This window comes from Corapipo altera, unplaced genomic scaffold (assembly GCF_003945725.1).
Source record: "Corapipo altera isolate COAL_440 unplaced genomic scaffold, ASM394572v1 50, whole genome shotgun sequence".
Taxonomy (NCBI): Eukaryota; Metazoa; Chordata; class Aves; order Passeriformes; family Pipridae; genus Corapipo; species Corapipo altera.
Genome location: NW_020884889.1, coordinates 2,145,765 through 2,165,324, shown reverse-complemented (window position 1 = coordinate 2,165,324; position 19,560 = coordinate 2,145,765). Strand labels below are relative to the sequence as shown.

General features: G+C 45.3%; 1 protein-coding gene across 1 annotated transcript in view; it reads right to left on the bottom strand.

Annotated features, from left to right (window-relative positions):
* The window catches only part of ADAMTS17 (ADAM metallopeptidase with thrombospondin type 1 motif 17), a 167,563-nt gene that overhangs the window by 146,588 nt on the left and 1,415 nt on the right, over positions 1 to 19,560 (bottom strand). The window contains exon 3 of the mRNA XM_027644623.1: positions 10,704 to 10,869. Within this exon, the coding sequence (XP_027500424.1) occupies positions 10,704 to 10,869 (166 nt within the window). The remainder of the gene's footprint in view (positions 1 to 10,703; positions 10,870 to 19,560) is intronic.

The following is a 19,560-nucleotide window of genomic DNA, read 5'->3' as shown; positions in this document are numbered from 1 at the left end:
GTTTAACTGTAATTCAAACCAAGAAGCCATGCTCTTGCAAAAAATCTGAAAAACTGTTTGTGAAAGGAGTAACATTCCACTATAATGGAGCAAGTACTAATTAAGGAAAAGTCTGTTGAAGACAACTTTAGGATAGGAAACCATGCTTTGGGATGCAATGTACACTCTAGACTCCACAGGTTCTCCACAGCCAGGGAAGTTGTAAGATATTCCTGGAGTCAGTATTTCCATCCGTTGCATTTTTACTTGCTACCAGCACTACTAGAGCAGAGTAACAGAACATAAGATAGTCTCACAATTTTTAAATTAAGTGGGATTGTTTTGGAACACAGGTTATTGGCCAACTGCAGAAGTCTCTGGCTGAGACTCAGGAGTGCAGAAGGTCAGGTCAGATAAGACCTTCTCAAGCTCTCTGTGCTCATTTATTGCTGTTGGCCTGAGCAGCAGCAGCAGCAGCTGCGGTCACGGCCACCTACGAGTAGAGCTCATGACCCAATTTGTTGGGGTGTGTGACCCAAAACCAGGGGACTCCCTACACCAGCTGAGTTATGAACTTCAGTCACGAGAACCCGTGACAAGGACTAGAAACTGAAGCAGGGATCAGCCACCATTAACAAAAAAATTAAACCACAGAAGTTAAACCTCCCTTCCTCCAAACTGAGGGACTGATGGATTAGTACTTTGTCTTCTAAGCTGAAAGGTGAAATGTGTTTCACAGCTCAGAGGCAGATGTGCAAAGCAGCTGAGGCATGAACAAAGGAGAAATTAAGTTCAGATATGAAACTGAACCCCCTCACTTCATTGCAGTCACAAAAAATGTGTTGGTGTTTTCAGTTGTAAAATGAAAGAAAAGCAAATGAAGTCATGAAAACAAATTTATTTTTGCAATAAGAAAAGATCTGCCAAGATTCACTGAAACTATCTCTGCTTACTGCTCAGCCTGTGATATATGATGGGTAAGATGCTCACACTGGTACTAACATTGATTCTTTTTCTTACGGAAAAGGGAACACACAAGTCCTGAAACAGCATAAACACAACAGTCAGTGCATAAGTGACATGGGATGGACTGTAATGGATGATCAGACACCTCTTATGTCACACAGCACATGCTGCTCATTTCCCAGAGCAGAGAGTCACTTTTTAATTTTCTCTAGACTTAACCTGAGGCCCTCTCTGAGCAAAGCCCCACTCTGCAGCAGGCAGAGCTGAGTTAGGGCTCACTCATCCTGATTTTCCACCACCTGTTCACCAGCTCCCTGACATAACTCAGCTTTAATTTCCCTTCTTTCCCAGGTGATTAGTTTTCCCTGAGTGACCCTCCTGCATTCAGGGTGACAAACCCCATCAGCTGGAAGCCCCCTAAACCCCTGCCTTCACTCATTCATACATTTTCTGTCTTGTCAAGGTGCACATTTGCACATGTCCATCCCACCTCCCTCTCCCGAGCTGTCTCCCAGCCATCCAGCACAGCTCTGCACGTGCTTTTCTGCCCAAGGCACTGACTGTCAACACTTGGTACATATTTTAAACCGAGAAAACAACCGTGAAATTTGATTTGATTTTTTTTCTTAACAGAGTTTGGAAATATCCCCCTGGGTCTAAAGAGACAGACAGGAGCCTATGGACAAGCAAAAAAAAAAAAAAGAAAACATGGGGTGATCATAAATAATGGAAGCTACGTGCCAGTACCAAGTTTCAAGGCCTTTTTACACAGGGACTGCAGGACAGCTACAGAAAAATGCACAATCATGACAAAACTGCCCCAGAGCAGGGGATTTCTATGCTTCTAAGTGCTTCAGAAAGGCAATAAAATAAAAAAGACTGACTATGTGAGAAAGCAGGAAAGCTGAAGGCACCTTTCATTTGCCAACTATGACACGGAGAGGACTTCACCAAACTTTTATTGAAAAGCTCCTGTGTTTGTGTGTTTATTCTCTTCATTCCTTTCATCACTCATCCCTCCCTCTGCACAGCTGCACACCTTTACCTACAGGTCTGCAAGGTTGTCTTTTAAATACCAGAGGAGAAAGCAGAGAAAAAGGAATAGAAGGCAAATTACTCCAGTAAAAACATTGACCTTTTGGGTTTTGCCGCTAGAAATGAGAACCTTCCTGGAAAGAGCAGCACCTCCCCATCAAATTCTTATTTTGGTAATTCCCCAGGAAATTTAAAGCTTACAGCTGGTGTAAACCCCTACCTACAGAGAAGTTGCTCTTATGGGGGGCCTAAGCCTAGACTCAACTAAGTCTGGGCTTGGCATTGAATGAGCTGTGTAAAAAGACTTAAGTGGAAATAAAAATGGGAGTACTCTGCGTTTTCACTTAAAAATCTCTTTTTGGTGGAATAGAAGACACTTGTGTCAGAGGAGGAGCCCGTTATGCTTGACTGTAGCTTGCCCTCCAGAGAGAAGAGGTCATGCCATGGTCATTTGCCATGGGATTGCTGGTATGGCCCCTCCTCCAGAGGCAGATGAAGGAGTTGGCACAGCTTTGCCAATCCATCTCGGCACCTCCTTGCAGAAGGCAGCTGCACAAAACTCTGCAAGGTGTGACTTCTGGAGAGCAGCAGCCTGAAGGGACTCCTGGCAGGCTGCTGGGTAGTCTTGGTTCACTCAAAGCCCCTGGCCCCCGTTGCTCCATGAGTTCTGCTTGAAGCTGTGGAGTGGCAGCTTTCAAGGGAGCGGTGGGGATTAGAGGCTGTGTGTGGAAAACCAGCACCCCACAGGCTGCAGGGGCACAGCCAGAGTGACCTGACAGAGAGAATGTGGGCTCTCACTCTGACCCTCACCCTCACAGTCCCAGTGTAAGCTCATCTGCACCTCAACCAGGCAACAAGGGCTCCAGGGAGCCCACAGAGAGCTCAGGTGGTCACTGAGGTACTTCCAGGACAGGGAAAGCACAGCAACACCAACTGCTTGAACAGAGGAGTGAGTGTGTGTGTCCCTTTCTTTTCCCTTTTCCTCTTTAATTTGTAGCTCCTCCATAGGGTAACTTTTCTTTATCCTTTCTGTCCTTGCTGAGGGCAACTTCCACAGTGGTCTCTCTTTGCATCTTCCTGCCCACCACACATGCCAACAGTTTTCCAGCATAATCAAGTACATGGAGAAAATAAGCCATTTGCATGGATGAACCCTCACAAGGAAAGAAAATACACATATCCCACACCACAGACATTTGGTGAAGAGGAGAAAAAGATCCAAAACCAACAGTAAAAATCCTCATTAAATGCATCTGCAGCTCATACCTGAGGTGAGTCAACTTTATGGAGGTATCCAAAAAAACCCCATCTCCAGAGCCTCACTTCAGAAACAAGTCAGCACAGAGAAGTCTCACTCCTGCCCTGCCAGATTTATGGACCGTGGGCAGAGAATCCCTCCATGAGTACATGAAACCCCAAACTAAAATAAACATCAGCGATTAAAACAGGGATTAAATGCTTGGTGGACTCTTCACTTGAACAAACTGATGTTACAAATTTTGTGGTGCAGATGTTAAGTGTTAGTGTGAAGGCATAAGAGGCCATAAACCACGGGCAGGAGCCTGTCAGAGGAGTTTACATTGTGGGGAGCACACAGAATCAAAGTGAGCACTATTTTAGGAGTCAGGTGTTCCCTGCTTAAGAGGTCAGAGAATTTCACACGAAATATGAGCTGAAACAGTCAATCTCCAGCACAGCACGTCTGTGCTGCAGGTGACTGGGCACAAGGGACATGACTCTTTTGCCAGTCACCTTGACAGTGTGTTACACAGCCCACCTGGCCAAAAATTCCACAAAATTCAGGCCTGGTGGGTGAAGAGAGAAGGGCAATACACCTCCAGATCCTCAGTGTAAAATGGTTGTAACATTGCAAAGTTCATTTGCTGGCTTTTATTTACAGGTTCTTACCTTCCCTTGGCTCATCACCGGCAAAGCAACACGATCACATCCCGTTCTGCAGCCCAGCAGCCTTGAAATCTTCCTCAGAATGGAAAGAACCATAGTCCCTACTGTGATCAGGAGCACAACAGAGCTCTTCTGAGGCCTCTGTAGAAAACTCCTTATGTTTAGTGCTTTTTATGGCAACTCAACAGATGTACAATTCCAAAGCAACCGCCCCAAATGACCTTTTCCTATTACACACCAAAAGCACTGTCTAGCACTGTCTGGCTTTTGGCAGATTCTTGCTGTAACTGCAGAGTCCTTTCCTGTTCCTCCTACCTCCCTTCCAACAGTATTTCCCAGACTCATCTGAAAAGCAACCTCTTCTCCTACAGCCTTTCCACTTTTTTTCCCTCCCTAATCTTTCCCTTCATAATTTCAGCTGCCTCATTCTAGTTAAACCCACTGACAGCTCCTGGATGCAGTTCAACAAAAGCCACAAATAAAAGTAAAATTGCAGAGTCCTTTCTGCAAGGCCAGACTTCTCTCTAGAAGCTCTTTTCTGCTGCTGCCTTAAAAATCCTCTCCAGTTCTTCCTCTGGAGCCCTTTGCTGACTTCCCTCCTCCCATGACCCCTTTAACATCTCTATACACCCCTGATGGAGGGCTAAGCTCTGTTTGATTGTATATTGTTACTTCAGCAGCATAAAAAGCAGGAGAGAAGTGGGGCAAACAGCTAAAATTAGTTCTCTCCAAGCCCCAGGAGTTTCTACAGAAACTTTCCCTGGTACTCACATTAGGCAGGTTTTATTAGTTGCACCTAAAAGTAAAAATCATCACCTCTCCAAAGGAAAACAAAGAAGCAGATCCTGCACACAAACCAAGCCTAGAAATTAAAGAAAGGAAGTTCTTGGGGTATATGCTTACTGCTTAACCTAAAACCATATGTCAAGTTTGCTGAATTATCAGAGGGACAGGATGCCACAAAATTTCCCTGGTACCAGTAGTAGGATAGAAACACCTCTCACAAGGCCATCGATGCCAGATATGGAAACATGGAATCCCCTTTCCCTCTGCCAGGATGCAGCACAGGAATTGCTCCTGTGCCCTGGCCTATTATACCTCCACCAAAAGCCTGGAATTTCACATTTACCACAGCCAGCTGGTGCCAGCGGGGCAGCCTGAAGTTCAGGAATTACAAATGGCTGCCCACTGAAACCACAGCTGATCACAGACTGAGAGGGATGTCCTCTCATTTTTAATGCCCTGTCCTACAAAATTGCACCTCCAATTTCTCTCTGACTGGAATGGCAAACAAAATCAGGCCTCAACTGCTAGGAAAAATTATTCCACAGCAGAATGAGCCATTACTCCCCTAATTCACCTTCCAAAAATGGTTTTGTTTTGCTTTGGGGTTTTTTTGTTTGTGGGTTTGTGTTTTTTTTTCCCAAACAGTCACTTTCATAACAAATCACAAGTTCATGACTATTTCTCTGGCACAGCAGCAAACAAGAATTGGAGACAGAAGTCATGAACTCTGCTGCATCTCAAAACACCACAGATTTTACTGTAAGGTTTGTTATCCAAGTTAGTCTGTGGCTTGGACACATCAGTTAAAACCTTATTCTTCTGCAAAACACACTCAGTCATCAAAACAACACATCTGTCTTCAATGGCAGGTCTGTGGGACAGCAAAGGATAAGCACCATGATCTCTATCTCCTCACTGGTTCAATTTGTCACCAGGATTTCAAAGATTCCTGGTGACAAAGATGCTCCAAGTCCTGAACTATGAGCACTCGTCTCCTATTAAAAGGATACTTTCCCTGTGGGAGAAACAAGGACTTCCTTGTGGTAGATAAATAAGACAATTTTTTGCAGGCTCAGAGAGCAGGGCTTGAGCTGGGGATAATGGTAATATGGAAGAACAAAGACAGCTAAAAGGTGAGCAATATAGCTTAGTATCCTTGGAGTCACCTGCCTGCATTTCCAGACAGAATGACCATTGAAATATCCATGAATATCCCAGGAAAAGGACAGTGTACACTGCACACTCGAGCTCTTCACTGCCCACCAGGTTGGATTTCATTGGATTCCAATGGAAACCAACACTAAGGTTTATTGGGAACCAAGCAAATGAGCTGTACAGCTGCTCTGGGAGGGAAAGAAACCCACTGACTGTGTGTATTTACACATCCTCTTCCTGTGTCTCTTTGCACCTTGACAGTGGAGGAAGAAGAACCTGGAGCCCCTCCTGCTCCACATTATCCACAGTGTCCTCACTGAGGGCTCCACCCAGAACAAATCCAGACCAGCAATAAACCCTCACTTGCCACATGTGATGGAAAAGGACACTTCTGACTGTCAGACTGCCCCAAAAGGCTGCTGATTATCAGCCATAAGGAAACAATCACAGGCTCACAGGGAAAATCCAGACTCCCCATTTGGAACTCCAGGGAGGAACCTGGAAAAACCAAGGGATTTATCCACTCAAGTGAGACACACTCCTGTGGGTAAAGAGTTGAATTTCTGACACAGGGAATCCTTCTGTGCTTGCAAACACTTAATCACATTACATCTTCTGGAGAGCCCATTGTTGAAATCCTGCTTTAATTCTTCAACAGCTGCTTCCTAATATGGACTAATACAGGTTGCATTACATCTCTCTATTTTTAGTGCACGTGTTTTTGGCCATAACAACTGGTATTTCAGGCCAAGTCAAACCTGCAGAGAAAACACAGCTAAGAGACAATGATTAAGGATGGGGAAATGCAACATGTGTTTAGGATTTATACCTGTTCAGGGAAAGCCTTCCCTACATTTGATACCTGCACACCAGCACTTATTTAAATTATTACCAGCTTTGATAAATTGTTAAAACAGGTTGAGAAGCAACTATACACAGAAGCAATGCATTAGTTTGTGAACTAAAAAACTGATCTTCCTGTTATTTCACTGTATGTGCAGCACATTTGCATGAAAGGAAAACTGGTTCATTTAAACTGACATAAGGGTTTAAAGCAAACCCACATTTAAGAGTAATTTATGAGGTCTGTATCATAAACATGAAATAACAACCTTCCCTCCAAAGACAAGCTGCTCTCTCTCATGCTCCTGGACTGTATTTTATATCAAATCCCTTCTATGTAAGGAGACTTTAATACATCACCGGAGACTTTTGGAAAAGTTATAACAGAACTTACTTTTCCCAAAGAAACAGAAAGTTTTATGACACAGTTAGAGGAGATTCCTGTGCTTTCACAACATGGTTTGACTCTGTCTTTAACATTGGTATTTTCTCAAAATCAAGAAAAAAATGAAATTATTTTTCCCCATCTTTGATGGCATAGAAAATAGGCAAAATATGTGTCCAAATCTCAGTCAGTAGTTAAATTACTGTTGCTCCATGATAGTTAACATAGCTATATCTATTTATTGCAGCTGAGGTTCTGGTGGATATTGTCACATATTTTAACAAGTTTTAGTGTATATGATACAAGGTCACAGAGAGACAGGGCAATGAAAGAAGCCCCATCTCAGAGGGTTTCTACCCCCATTCTGAGCTACAGGGGACTGGGCACTGCAAAAAATTACAAATGATGCATCAGAAGAGATCTTTCTGTCCTGCCTGGCTCATCTGTAAAGAAAATCTTACTCATATGTACCAAAACCTACAAACACAACTCCCTGTGGCTCCACTCTCCCCGCAGAGAGACCCCTTCTCAGGGACCTCTGACAGGAAAGTTGTCAAATTTGGTCTTAAAATCAGAGCAGGGTGTGATGGTAGGTTTGTACCCCAGATGCAGCCCAGTGTCTAGAGATGAGAAGTGTCTCACATCACTGGTGTGAAGCTATTTCCCATGTTCCTCACGTCTCCAAGCTTCAGAGCAAGTGAAACCCAACCTTTCCTTCCTTCCCCCTCGCTGCCCGCGCACCTGGAAACCTTTTAATGGGTTTTCTGTTTGCCTCACAGGGGCTCATGTTCATGCCTGGGAAGAAATGTGCATTGTGACTTGAACTCCTTCTCTTGCTGGATGACAGGTGATAAAAATAATACACATATCACATGACTGACAATAGCACCTGGCCCGTGGTGATGGGATCCCTCCTCTGCTGCTGGAGCCCTTCTGAATTTAAACAAAGGAATTAAAACATCGGCCCTGGGATTTATTTTTTTTTTTAACCCATTAGTGGATACTTTCAGACTCAAATCTCAAGGATCCAGTCATGCAAAACCTTAAGTACTTTCCCATTCCTGACTACAGCCAGATTAATCCTCTTACACAGATTATTCCAGGAGAAATTTGGCTCCCACAAAGTCCTCCTACAGCTCTAAAAATAATTCTGAGTGCTGTAGGACATGTTACGCCACTTAGACTGAAGGAGTTGTTTTAGAGATTTCAACCACCACTTATCAAACCTTGCCCTGCCCCAGGGAACTGCTCAGCTCAGTTTCCCTGGGGTTTCCAGGGAAAACACCACATTTCTGGGTGGAACACAAGCTCAGTAGCACTTCGTGATCAAGTTCATTTTGCTTTCTTAAAGTGCTTTCCTCCTCCTCCTCCTCCTCCTCCTCCTCCCCAAATGCTCACACAAGTCATTACATCACCAACTATCTTTGTTTTACTAGTAATTAAACTCATACATCACAGGAAATTTGCTATTGAGCAATTTAGCCCTGTTTAAATTTTTATGACGTGATCAGTAATTAACATCAAAAATCAGCATCTGATTCTTTGTATTTCATCTGACTCCCAAATAACCCCAGATTATGCCAGTTACCACTGACTTACAGGATTTTAAGAAGAAAATATGAACTGAGGTGAGGTGATACTTGCGTGTTCAGAAAGCAGAAGAACAGCAGCAAAGGACTGGAAAATGCCCAACCATGGCAGTTCTGTGCCTCAGAAAAATACTCAGTTTATACTGTATTTACACAGACACATATTTTATTATGTTGTTCCCCAGCATAGGATTTGTATCTATAATGTCCAGCATAGGAATATTCTCCATGTATTTACAACCTCCATCCTTTCCTGCCAAGCTTTAGTGGAAAACAACCTCTGGTGCAAATCTGATCGGTGCAAATCTGATCAGTCCCTCACTCAGCCCATATTGGTGAGTGCCACAGCAAAGAGACCTTTTCCCAGGAGAAACTCTGGAAGCACCCCCCTAGGTCACTTCCACACAATTTCATTAGGAATGGGCCTTTTGTCTGTCAGACAGGATTAATTTTTTTTGTTTCTAAACTCCTTGTGCACGAAAGTTAATCCAAACCAGACAGGAGTCAATTAGGTCGTTAACGTGCTAAGCCTATTAACAGCCATGACTTACATTTCTCTCCAGCAACAATGGAAAACATTCAGGGTCTGCCTTTAAGTGGCAGAGCCCCTGAGCAATTGCATTATTTTATGCCAGGGCTCCTCGGGGCAGGGGCTGTTTGTAGGAGCAGCACAGCCCGTGGTGCTCAACAGGGGGCTTTGCTCCCTTTTTAGCGCAGCCAACTGCACCCAAGGGGTAGGAATTCTGTTCCCAACTGGTTTGCAAGCTGCTGTGTGATCCAGGGCAGGGCAGGGAATGACACAGTCCCCGATTTTGCTCACCTAGTGCTGGGGGAGGGACTAAAGCTGTCCTGGTCTCACCCAAGGGTCAGAATCCCCTTCTCTCCCCAAATCCCAGTCCTTGCTTAGCCCCTCAATTAGCCTCAGGTTGGAAAAAAATCCATCACAGAACAAGATGAATAGCCTTAAATAAATTTTATATCAGACTATCAACCTTCCTCTGCCCCAGAATTCCGATACACACTCAGCCCGTGTGGCCTTTCCATGACCTGAGATGTGGCTGTAGTGTTTGCATGTATGAACACGTGTGTACATGTGTGCACGTGTGCGTGCCCTCAGCCCAAAAAACATGAAGGACTTCAACAACTTTCCTTGCAACAGGAAATCCCAGTTCCATGGATCAGGAACCTGACAGATAAGTAATTAATTCTGCTGACACAGATTTAGGTGCAGTCACACCATGCCAGACCAAGTGCCCACCCAGCCCATGCCATGAGGTCCCCCAGGCTCTGATGGTCACCTCTGGCATCACCTGAGGAGGACATTCCCTTTGGACAAAGCAGGGAAGAGCAGTGGGTCCTCAGAACCCTTCAGGAAGCAGTAGGTGCTACTAGAAATACTTTTTTTCGGTGTCTCCTTTTAGTATCTTTGTACTCAACTCAACTCCTCTTCCCCTTTGTGATTTCATATAATTTATTACCCAATGTCTCCCCAGTTTCCTTCCTTCAGTCCCTCTTCCCAGGGAGGGAATTTCAGCTCTGCCAAGGACAGGCAGCACCCTGCCCCTACACAGAAGGTCAAAAGATTCAATGGCAAAAGGATGAGAGTGATTTCCTGCCCTAATTTTGGTTCAATTCGGCTTTTACCTAAAGTCTGTCTTATTTTACAGTGTAAGAATTCTGTAATGCATTTTCTATGACCACAGAGCTGCAGCACCTATGGAACTTGGCTGGGAAATCAGAGTAGTGCTGAATTCTGGTGTTTTCTCTAAAAAGAGACATAGGGGATCTGTAACTCTAACCAGAACCAAGATGTCATACTCAGAGAATAAAGAGAGAAGATTGGCTTAGTCTGAACCCCTGAGAAAGATAAACCTGCTGAACTATTAAGAGCTCAGCTCCACACAGGAGAAAATTAAAGTCCTGGCTACGGGATTTGCCAACAGCAGTGCCAGGCGGGACACAGCTTATGAGCAAGGACAGGCCTGGTTAAACACAAAATCTGGGGTACAAAACCTTAGAGATACAGGCAGGGATGCTCTCTTGAGCCGCTTCAAGCTCACCTGCTACAACCCTGCAGTGCTCGTCGGGAACGTGTGGCTTCCCGGGATGGTCGGATTTCGTGGATCGTCTCCGCCGGATGAAATGTTCCTTCCCACTGAAGGAGGTCTCAGATGAATTCACGGGCTGTATCAGCATGTGCTCTGATCCAAGCTGGATGTAGCCAACCTGTGCACAGAGGAGAGCAGAAATGCCCATCAGTTTGGTATCCAAACCTTGTCTATCAACCCAGTCTGAGCCCAGACCGTTCCACTGCAATCACTATTTACACTGGGAGGAAATTATTATGGTTGTTCTCAGTCTGTACAATACAGACTAAAGAACATCATATTCATTTTTGATATCACTGAGTATTCAGAAACACTGTGCACTGTACATGTACAAAGGTGGGGGGTCTTATCAAACACCTTTGCCATCCGTTCTCCCTCTCCCTCCAGGTACAGTCCCACTCCAGCTGGAAGCACAAACACATGTGTCTTATGAGATGCTCAGCTCACATGAGGACAAATAAAAAAAATCCCTTCAAAATCATCTTTCCAATTGCCAGGATTGCACTGTTATCAAATGGCATTTACTGCCTTAGTGGAGCACAGAGGTGAGACTGCAAACAGGAGATCACCTCCACGTGTCACTCTGGCAGACAACACTAAGGGAACTGATGTCAAAGGTAGGACCTGCAAAGCCACACACAGTCTTTGGGGATCAAATACCTCTTCTTGGCTACATCATGGGCCACATGATAAGCACTGCTCTCCCTGCCAGCCATGGCTTGGGGTTCAGAGGTCAAGTCAGGAATGGACTGTTTCCTCCACCCTTGAAATAAGTAACATAAGGAAGGCAAAGACCTTGTCTCAATAACTCCATAGGCTCCAGGTCAGAGCACTAAATCCCTGCCTTCCTTGCACCAAGTCCAGGCCTTACACCAGGGCTGGCAAGAGCACCTTTGAAAGCCAGTTCTGCCCCAAGACAGCCGTTCTCTGCTCCCAACCCAGAGCTTTTAAGGTCCTTTTATGCTTTTTCCACTTCTTTGCTGGCACAAAAAGAAGACAGTGAAAGCGAAGGTATCACCTTAAAACTTAACAAAGCCTCCAGGTTTAGTAATCGACACTGAGGTTATGACACATTGCACACAGCAAGGGGTTCTGACTTCCTTTTCATTGCACTAATCCAGTGATTATTTATATTGCAATTAAAAGCCTCAAAGTGTATCTCTCCCATGCACCCCCGTGAGAGAACTCTGTAGGTCTGATACAACTTCTGCTAACAAGAGGCCTCATGGGCCTGCCAGGAGGTGCCTGTGGTGCACCTGAGAGGTAAAGGTGCTCACCAAGAGGTCCCAACACCAATCCTAGACACAGAAGAAGAAACCAGACTCCTCTGGTCCCCTCTCCCCACGTCCTGTGCCAGCCAGGCAACTCTCCAAAGAAATGCTCTGCACGTCCATGCGAACGCTGTATGTTCAACAGCTGACTGTACTAATATGATTTATAATATACATTACACTCATACTGTATATCGTACATTTCCACCCCTCCCTGCCAAATCCAGTCCTCACGTACACCCAGGAAATCCCTTTGGCCCAGTATTTCCAGCAGGAGGAATTCCTGCCAACGGGAATGCGAGTTCTCTCCTCCTCTTCTGACAGCCACAACAACTGAGTTAATTCAGGGGAAACCAGGATGGCTCAGAAAGGGTCACTGATTTCAAAAGTGCACTCAGAAAAAGAATAAAGCAATAAAAGTTGGTGTCTCCATTTGCCACGGCTGCAAAGCACAGCAGCAACTCTTAGTCCCTTGTGTCTAAAGAGACAAGAGACACCTCTTTTGGGGTCTTTCAAAAGAGACTTTGCCCTTGAGGCAAGGTCACTGCTTAGATTATAAAATGCCCTGACACCTCCCAGAAGGGCTCCTGTTTACACAGAAAAAACTGACATTATTTCTTGGCCCTACAAACTGCACACCAGTTTACAAGCCCCACTCTGCCCTGGGGTGTCCAAAGGGCTGCCTTTTCATTTCAGTTACAAGCTGGGCTTCGTCAGAATTGGTTCAGAGACAGCAAAAGCTCCAGTGACTTGTTCTTCCAGCCTCCCCTTACGATGCTCTCCACGACTTCCCCTCCTTGTTCCAATCTTCCAGCTGGGAGGTAGCCCTGGCCCCCTTTTTTAATATAGGTTTTAATTATTTAGAAGAAGGGTTGTAAATCTGGTGCCATGGTACTAAAAGCCACACCAGAGCTCCTGAAAGACTGCCAACCATTTCAGCTGGTGCCAAAAATATGTAAGAAGAAGTCAGTTCCATCACCACCCGACATTATCCCAACTTTCTGGCATCAAGCGTGAAAATAATTTAAACCATTGGAAAGGACTTATGTTTCACATTTGCCTTGGAATTGTGAAACCTATGGAGGGAAAGAGCCGTGAGTCTTCACCCTGGAATAGGTTGGGAAGCAATCTCAAACTTAATCTGACAAGGTAAATAGAGTTTCAAGCAGGAAGCTTTTGCAGGATTGGCCCTGTAAAGTATTCCTAGGGAGGTAAAATTTTCTCCAGTCTTGCCAGTTGGGTTCTAAAGAGTCCTCAGACCTGTGAGATCTTTTGGACCTGATAATGCTTTTTGCATTAGAAATGATTCCTCACATTGTCTCCCTCAAATTCCCTAACTACCAGACCCTACACTGGGATAATCCAGCAAGAGAGACCAGACAGCAGCACTGGGCAAATACTCCGTGCTTTTCTTCTCTAGTCTCATGCTCAGGGACTGCAGAAAGCTGGATTTTGGAGATGAAGTAGAACAGACCAGGTGACTCTCGGAGCTATTCTTCCTACATCTCCAGAAATCATTCCAATTAAATAAAATGCTCTGGATCTGCCAATTCATGTTTGCTTGGGGAGATGCACATCAAAAGCTGGGATACTCCCTCTCATCCTTCTTTCTCTGTGAGAGTAGAAACAGGACCTACCACCATTCCAGTCCCCAAGATTGCTGAATTTTGGGAAAAGCAGCTGCTGCCCAGCCCCACCATTCAGGAGTCATCAGGAGCCAAAAAATTCAGTGTGAAAGTTCATCATCATCTGCATTAATAATCTAACCTGGATTTTACAGTCAGTATGGCTGGACCATGGAGCTGAGAGAATCCTGCAGCTCAGCTAACGGGAAAGGCTGGAATGATTTCAGCCCCACAAGGTAAACTGACAAGTTGATTAAAACAAACAATAATCCACACTTCCCACTGCAGCCTCACTCACCACTGTGCTTAACAGTGGCCATATCCCTCACATTAAGGATATTCCACATCCTGAATTTAGAAGTCAGCTCAACGTTGCTCACCAGTAAAAAAACAAAAGGTCCTGTTCACCAAAGCACCAAAACATTCCCACATGCTTTTATCCAGTTTTATACACATAGTGGTCACTCAAGCAAACTCTCTGATCTACTCTTGTACTACCAGTAGTTCACTTCTCTTCTACACATCATTTTCCTTGCCACTAGTGGTTTTCTTGGGCTAAATGACAGCAGAGGAAGGAGGAAGGTCCTCACACCACATCACTGAAATTACAATGGTAACAGGAATGTTGGGGCAGAGTATTTGCAATGACACTGCCCTGCTTTGCTGACACTGCTCTGTCTCTGTTCCCTGCTAGTGCTGGTGGAGCTACAACAGATCCAAACCTTCAGTGTCCTCTGCACATGGTTCTGGACCTTCCCACATGTTAATACTCTCCAACAGTTACACTGTTTTTCCAGCCCTTTTTATTTTCACAACATCTTTGAAGGAGATCTGTGAAATGCTGAATCTTTAACAGATTTTTCTTTTGCTCCTCAGTGTTCATTAGTTACATACACACGAACTCGCTGAAGAGAGAACAGATTTAAACATCTGACAAATTCCATCCCCTTCTCAATTTCTCAACTGTTACACTGCAAATCGTTTTTTAACCATTTCCTCCAAGTTAAAAGGAACTTCATGTTTAAAGTGAAGAACAAAACAACCCACAAACACAGCTTAATACACTTCATGTGGGTTTTTGTCCTATCCTTATTAATAACCATACTTCAGCTTTAGTTATTATTTACAAGGGCAATTCAAGCAAATTGAAAAGAAGAGCTTTAAGTTAAGCCTTGTTCCATGTCATTTCAGGTTTACACTCAGTTATGAGAGCAGACCATCCCCAGGAATATCTGACTGCACCTCTGCCCTGGCCTCCAAGTCTGCTAAACAAGGAAATCCCAGCATGTTCTCCCTTTTGTCCACTGTGGAAGAGGAAAGAAAATCCCAGCACACAGAAACCCAGCACGGTAATTTTAAGAGGTTTAACTTTTCAGCTCATGGCCCAGCTATGGATAAATGCCAGACAGCTCCTCTCCCAGACAAGGGAATTCAGCAGAGTTGAAGGTTTCCTCAGGGGAAATAGTATCATCTTCTAATCCCAGCATGCCTGCACTGCCCTGCTTCCCACAGCAGAGAGGCTCCTGCAGTCACCTGAAGGGCAGCACTGCCCCACAGCACACAAAAAAACACTCCCTGCCACTGGCCAGGGACTGAGCTGCAGGAATGGTGGTGGATTCACCATCCCTGGAGGTTTTTAAAAAGAGATTGGACGTGGCCCTTAGTGCCATGATATAGTAATTGGAGTTGGATCAGGGGTTGGACTTGATGATCTTGGAGGTCTTTTCCAACCCAATCTATTCTATGATTCTATGATTCTATGAATCTGCTCTAAACCAGCCCTCACCTCCCTCTACTGCCAGTGAAGAAAGGCAACTGCTCCAGAGGGACAATTCACCCATCTAAAGTACCCAATAAATAGGATGAACCTCATCTTTATTGCTCACTCTATAGCAGACAAGCTTAAAACCAACAGGCTGTGGGTTCTTCCATATTCTTCCTCTTTTTCCCAAGGAAGGATATTTACCATTTCACTAGGAGTCCTTGGAGTTACTGCTCATTCCCTGGAGGCTGCAGTTCAACCTATACAGTTCTCTTTGCCCTGACTGGCCTCCCATACCAGATCCAAACCCACACAGAGACACCCAGGCCCTGTGTAGGCACTGACACCCACCCGGAAATCAGTGGGAGCTCAGAGACCCTACAAGAAGTCCAGATGGATGCTCTTATCATCTCTCCTTGCCCACACCTGCCAAAGCTTGTCTACATCTACACCCTCACAAAGTTTAGGGATGGTCCCAAGTGAACAGGGCACACCAGAATGAGGAGCCACCATTCAGAAATACTTTAACAAGCTGGAAGATTTGTCCACCAGGAGTTGCCTGGAGTTTAACAAAGGTAAGTGTACATGAAGCTTGGAAGAAAAGCAGCTCTTTTCTTCTGTGCATGGATCGTATGAGACAATACTACAAAATGTTCAGGGTTTCCCAACTTCCAGCATGCATTGCTTAAGGTATAGTTTCAACTAATTTATTCCATCCTGTAAAGAGAAAATTCACTGTTGTCATTCCATGAACCCTTGTAACGTGCATCACCCACTTCCACCAACCCAGTCTGCACAAGGAAGTCTTGCTGAGTTCAAAGGAGACAAAAACGGGGTGTGAAAATGTTATATGAACTGGCCTGAATGGAGGGGAGCCACAGCCCTTCTCTTACCACCACTGAGAATGACAATCCACTTTAATTACAAACAGGCCAAAGAACAGCCCTGAACCCAAAATCAGAGATTCTGGATTTTAAAATGGAAGAGAAGTCACTCAGAATTAAAACTCTGCCTCTAAATGCATCCCAGTGATTTTCAGCTTTCAGATATGGTTCCTGAACAGCTTTCCAGTTCATTCCTAAGTCAAAACCTAATTCACATTTTAATACGAATCCATGATCCCCTTAAAACTGCAGCTGTTTAAAAAATGTAGGTACAAGAAATATGAAAAGCCTACACCTGTTGTAAGGTACTGATGCTGCAGTCCAGCACTTCAGCAGTGACAGTGACTCTGCTGTGGCTTCACAAAGCTGCAACTTCCCAAAAAAGGGGCAACTTGCTCTGCTGGCTACACTCTTGTAGGCACTGGAGTTGCAGAACTTTGCCTGTGGGTGCCCAGCACCAGGGAAGGGTAGTTCAGTCCTGGGGTCAGAATCCAAGTGTTTACACAACTGCACTCCCCACAGGACACAGTCCTGCCAACTGGAAGGCAGCAGGGCTTTTCAGGAACATGCTGCAACTGGCCAGAGGAACAGGAGGAGTATCCTCACCTGAGGTACTTTAGCTGGACCTAAATGATGAGACCCTGGGTACAACAGTCCTGAACGAGACTCAGGGTACACCAGTCCTGAACACAGACCCGACACAGCTACAAGAGCACAGCCACCCTTCCAGGAGCAGTTGGAAGCTGCAGCAGGAAGCTACAGCAGCCACACACTGGTTAACAGCAGCATCTGCGAGCAGAGTTTAAAAAACAGAACCCAACCTTCAGATGCCACACTGGGAATCTGATATCATCACCAGGAAGCAATTGCTCAGTCTGGCTGCAGCTCAGTTTTCATGCCACTGTGTCAGGGATTTTGTTTTTATTAGAACTCCACTTGCCCCGACCATTTTATATCACTTTTGCTATGATTTATGGCAGGGCTGAGGAATACAATTACAGCAAAGTCTGAGCCAGCTGGAGATCAGGATACAGGATAACTGCCCACTGTACCTCTCAGCAACCAGCTTTCCTGAATGAGATGTCCTGATCACCCAGTTTCAGTCCAACCAGCATTCCCGTGCTGGAGTTTTCAGGTAACCTCCCACTGCAGCACTAGAACTGCTCAGAAGATAAATGCCAGGACAAACAGGCTGCAAGGGTTTCCCTACCCAGTTCTTCCTTCCAGCCCAGCAGGCAGGTCTTGCCCATGTCCCCATCTGTGAAGCTGTGCTGCTGCTGAGGGCAAAGCCTTATTCTTCCTGTGGCAAACAGGGCTTTAGGAAGCAATGGGAAAAACCAAAACCCACTGTAGGGATGGTACTGGTATTTTAAATTGCCAGACTAGGAGGCAAAAAATTTGGGCTCTGGAGTCACCTGCTCTCAGTTCAACTCATGGATAATTTGAGGCAAAGCTTTGATTCCTCTGATCCCAGAAAACATCCTACCACTGCATTGCACAGCTTTCACCACAGCTATGCTGGTTAATGTGGCCACTGCAAAAGCCTGTGTGAACACTGAAAGCAGCCTAAAATGTTTCATGTTTAATAATGGACTTAAAAAGCCAAAGAGTACACTTAACTAGAATGAGGTGGTTTATCTACATGTGATGTGGATCGGTTTAAAGAAATTATTTCAAAAATTAATGTCATTCATTTAAGTTTAGTTTCATCCATCTCAAGTTCAAGTTCATCCTAAAGACACTCAGGTTGTCTGTTCTCTAGTTTTGAGCTCCCAAGGGTGTTATGAACCTTAACTCACTCAAATGTACCATGCACCTGCTTTCAGCCCTTTCCCATTCCTGGTGATTATCTGAATGAAGAGTAAGTGAACGGATTCCTCTAACAGGAAAGCAGTATCTGAACATGCAGAAACACCTCCCTCTCACAACACAACTGCCCACACCACTCTCAGCACTCCCAGGACCAGATGCACAGACACAGGCAAAAAGAGCTTTACCAACAGTGTCACTAACACTGGGCTTTGGTCCCCAAGAGGTGCCACAAACCAGCAGCTTTGACACCAATCCCTTTTTGATCCCAAGTTGATCTAGCTCAGCTATGTCAATTTAGTCACTGCTTAGAGTTCCTATGACCCAAACAGATGCTGCAACATTGCAGTTCATATTTGCACAGTAATGAACAAAGACTACCTAAGTCTTGCTTCTTTTCCAACTTTTCTACTGGGAATATCGCCAATCTTTTTCACCCCCTTCCTCCATTCCCTGATCTCAGGCAGTTAATACTGTGCCTACAACTACATTCCTCTTTTTTTAAAGGTTCCTTCTCTGCCTGTTTGTGCTTTCCAGCTCTGTTGGAGCAGGTAGCTTTGGAAGCCCAGCACTACATGAACAACATTTACAAAACATGCCTGGTGACAAAGGCATAGAGCTGTTAGTGATTTAAAGCCTGAATTAGAGATATCGGTTTTAAGCCTCCCTCAGTGGAACTCAGCTCAATCTCCAGTGCCACTCAGACACTCAGCATCTCTCAGCCAGTTTGTTGGGGTTTTTTTAATCCTGAGGCACAGCGCCCTCAAATGGCTCAGGAGGAAAGGCTGGAGCCCTGAGGGCAGAGCATGAACTGCTTCTCACTGCAGTTTAAGGCTAAACCTCCATCAACAAGCCTGTCTCCAGCAGCACACATCCCGGGACACACATCCCAGGACCACGTGCTGGGAATTAAAGCTTAATGCCCCGCTGACTTTCTGAAGTACTTCCAAGTTATCAACAGTAATTGCAAACTACTCATTGTCTCAGTCTTCACCCCGGAGAAACCTTCTGTCCAAGGCAAGATCACCTGCTCCTACCAGGATGCTTAGAGGAGAACCAGGCCCTGCAGAGCCACCTACAGCCTCAGGTAGAGAAATCCTGACACTTGTGGTAGGAGAAACATTCCTGAGTGGGACAGTTCCTCCAACCACACCAGAGTACCAGGTGTCCTCACACTGCTGCTCCCGCCCTGACACCGATGGCAGGAGCCAGGTGGGAAGGGCTGAAGAGCTGCACAGCTACTGCAGGAGTGAGCCAGGAGAACAAATCACTCACAGTGGGACTCAGCCACCTGCCCGACAGTGACAAAACATGTTCCCTCCACCAGGACACTCCTCAGGCCCTGCCACCCACCCACAGTAGAGCCGCGGGAGCTGAGGCTCCTCAGGGGTGGCTGAGACTGCTCAGGGGTGGCTGAGACTGCTCAGGGGTGGCTGAGACTGCTCAGGGGTGGCTGAG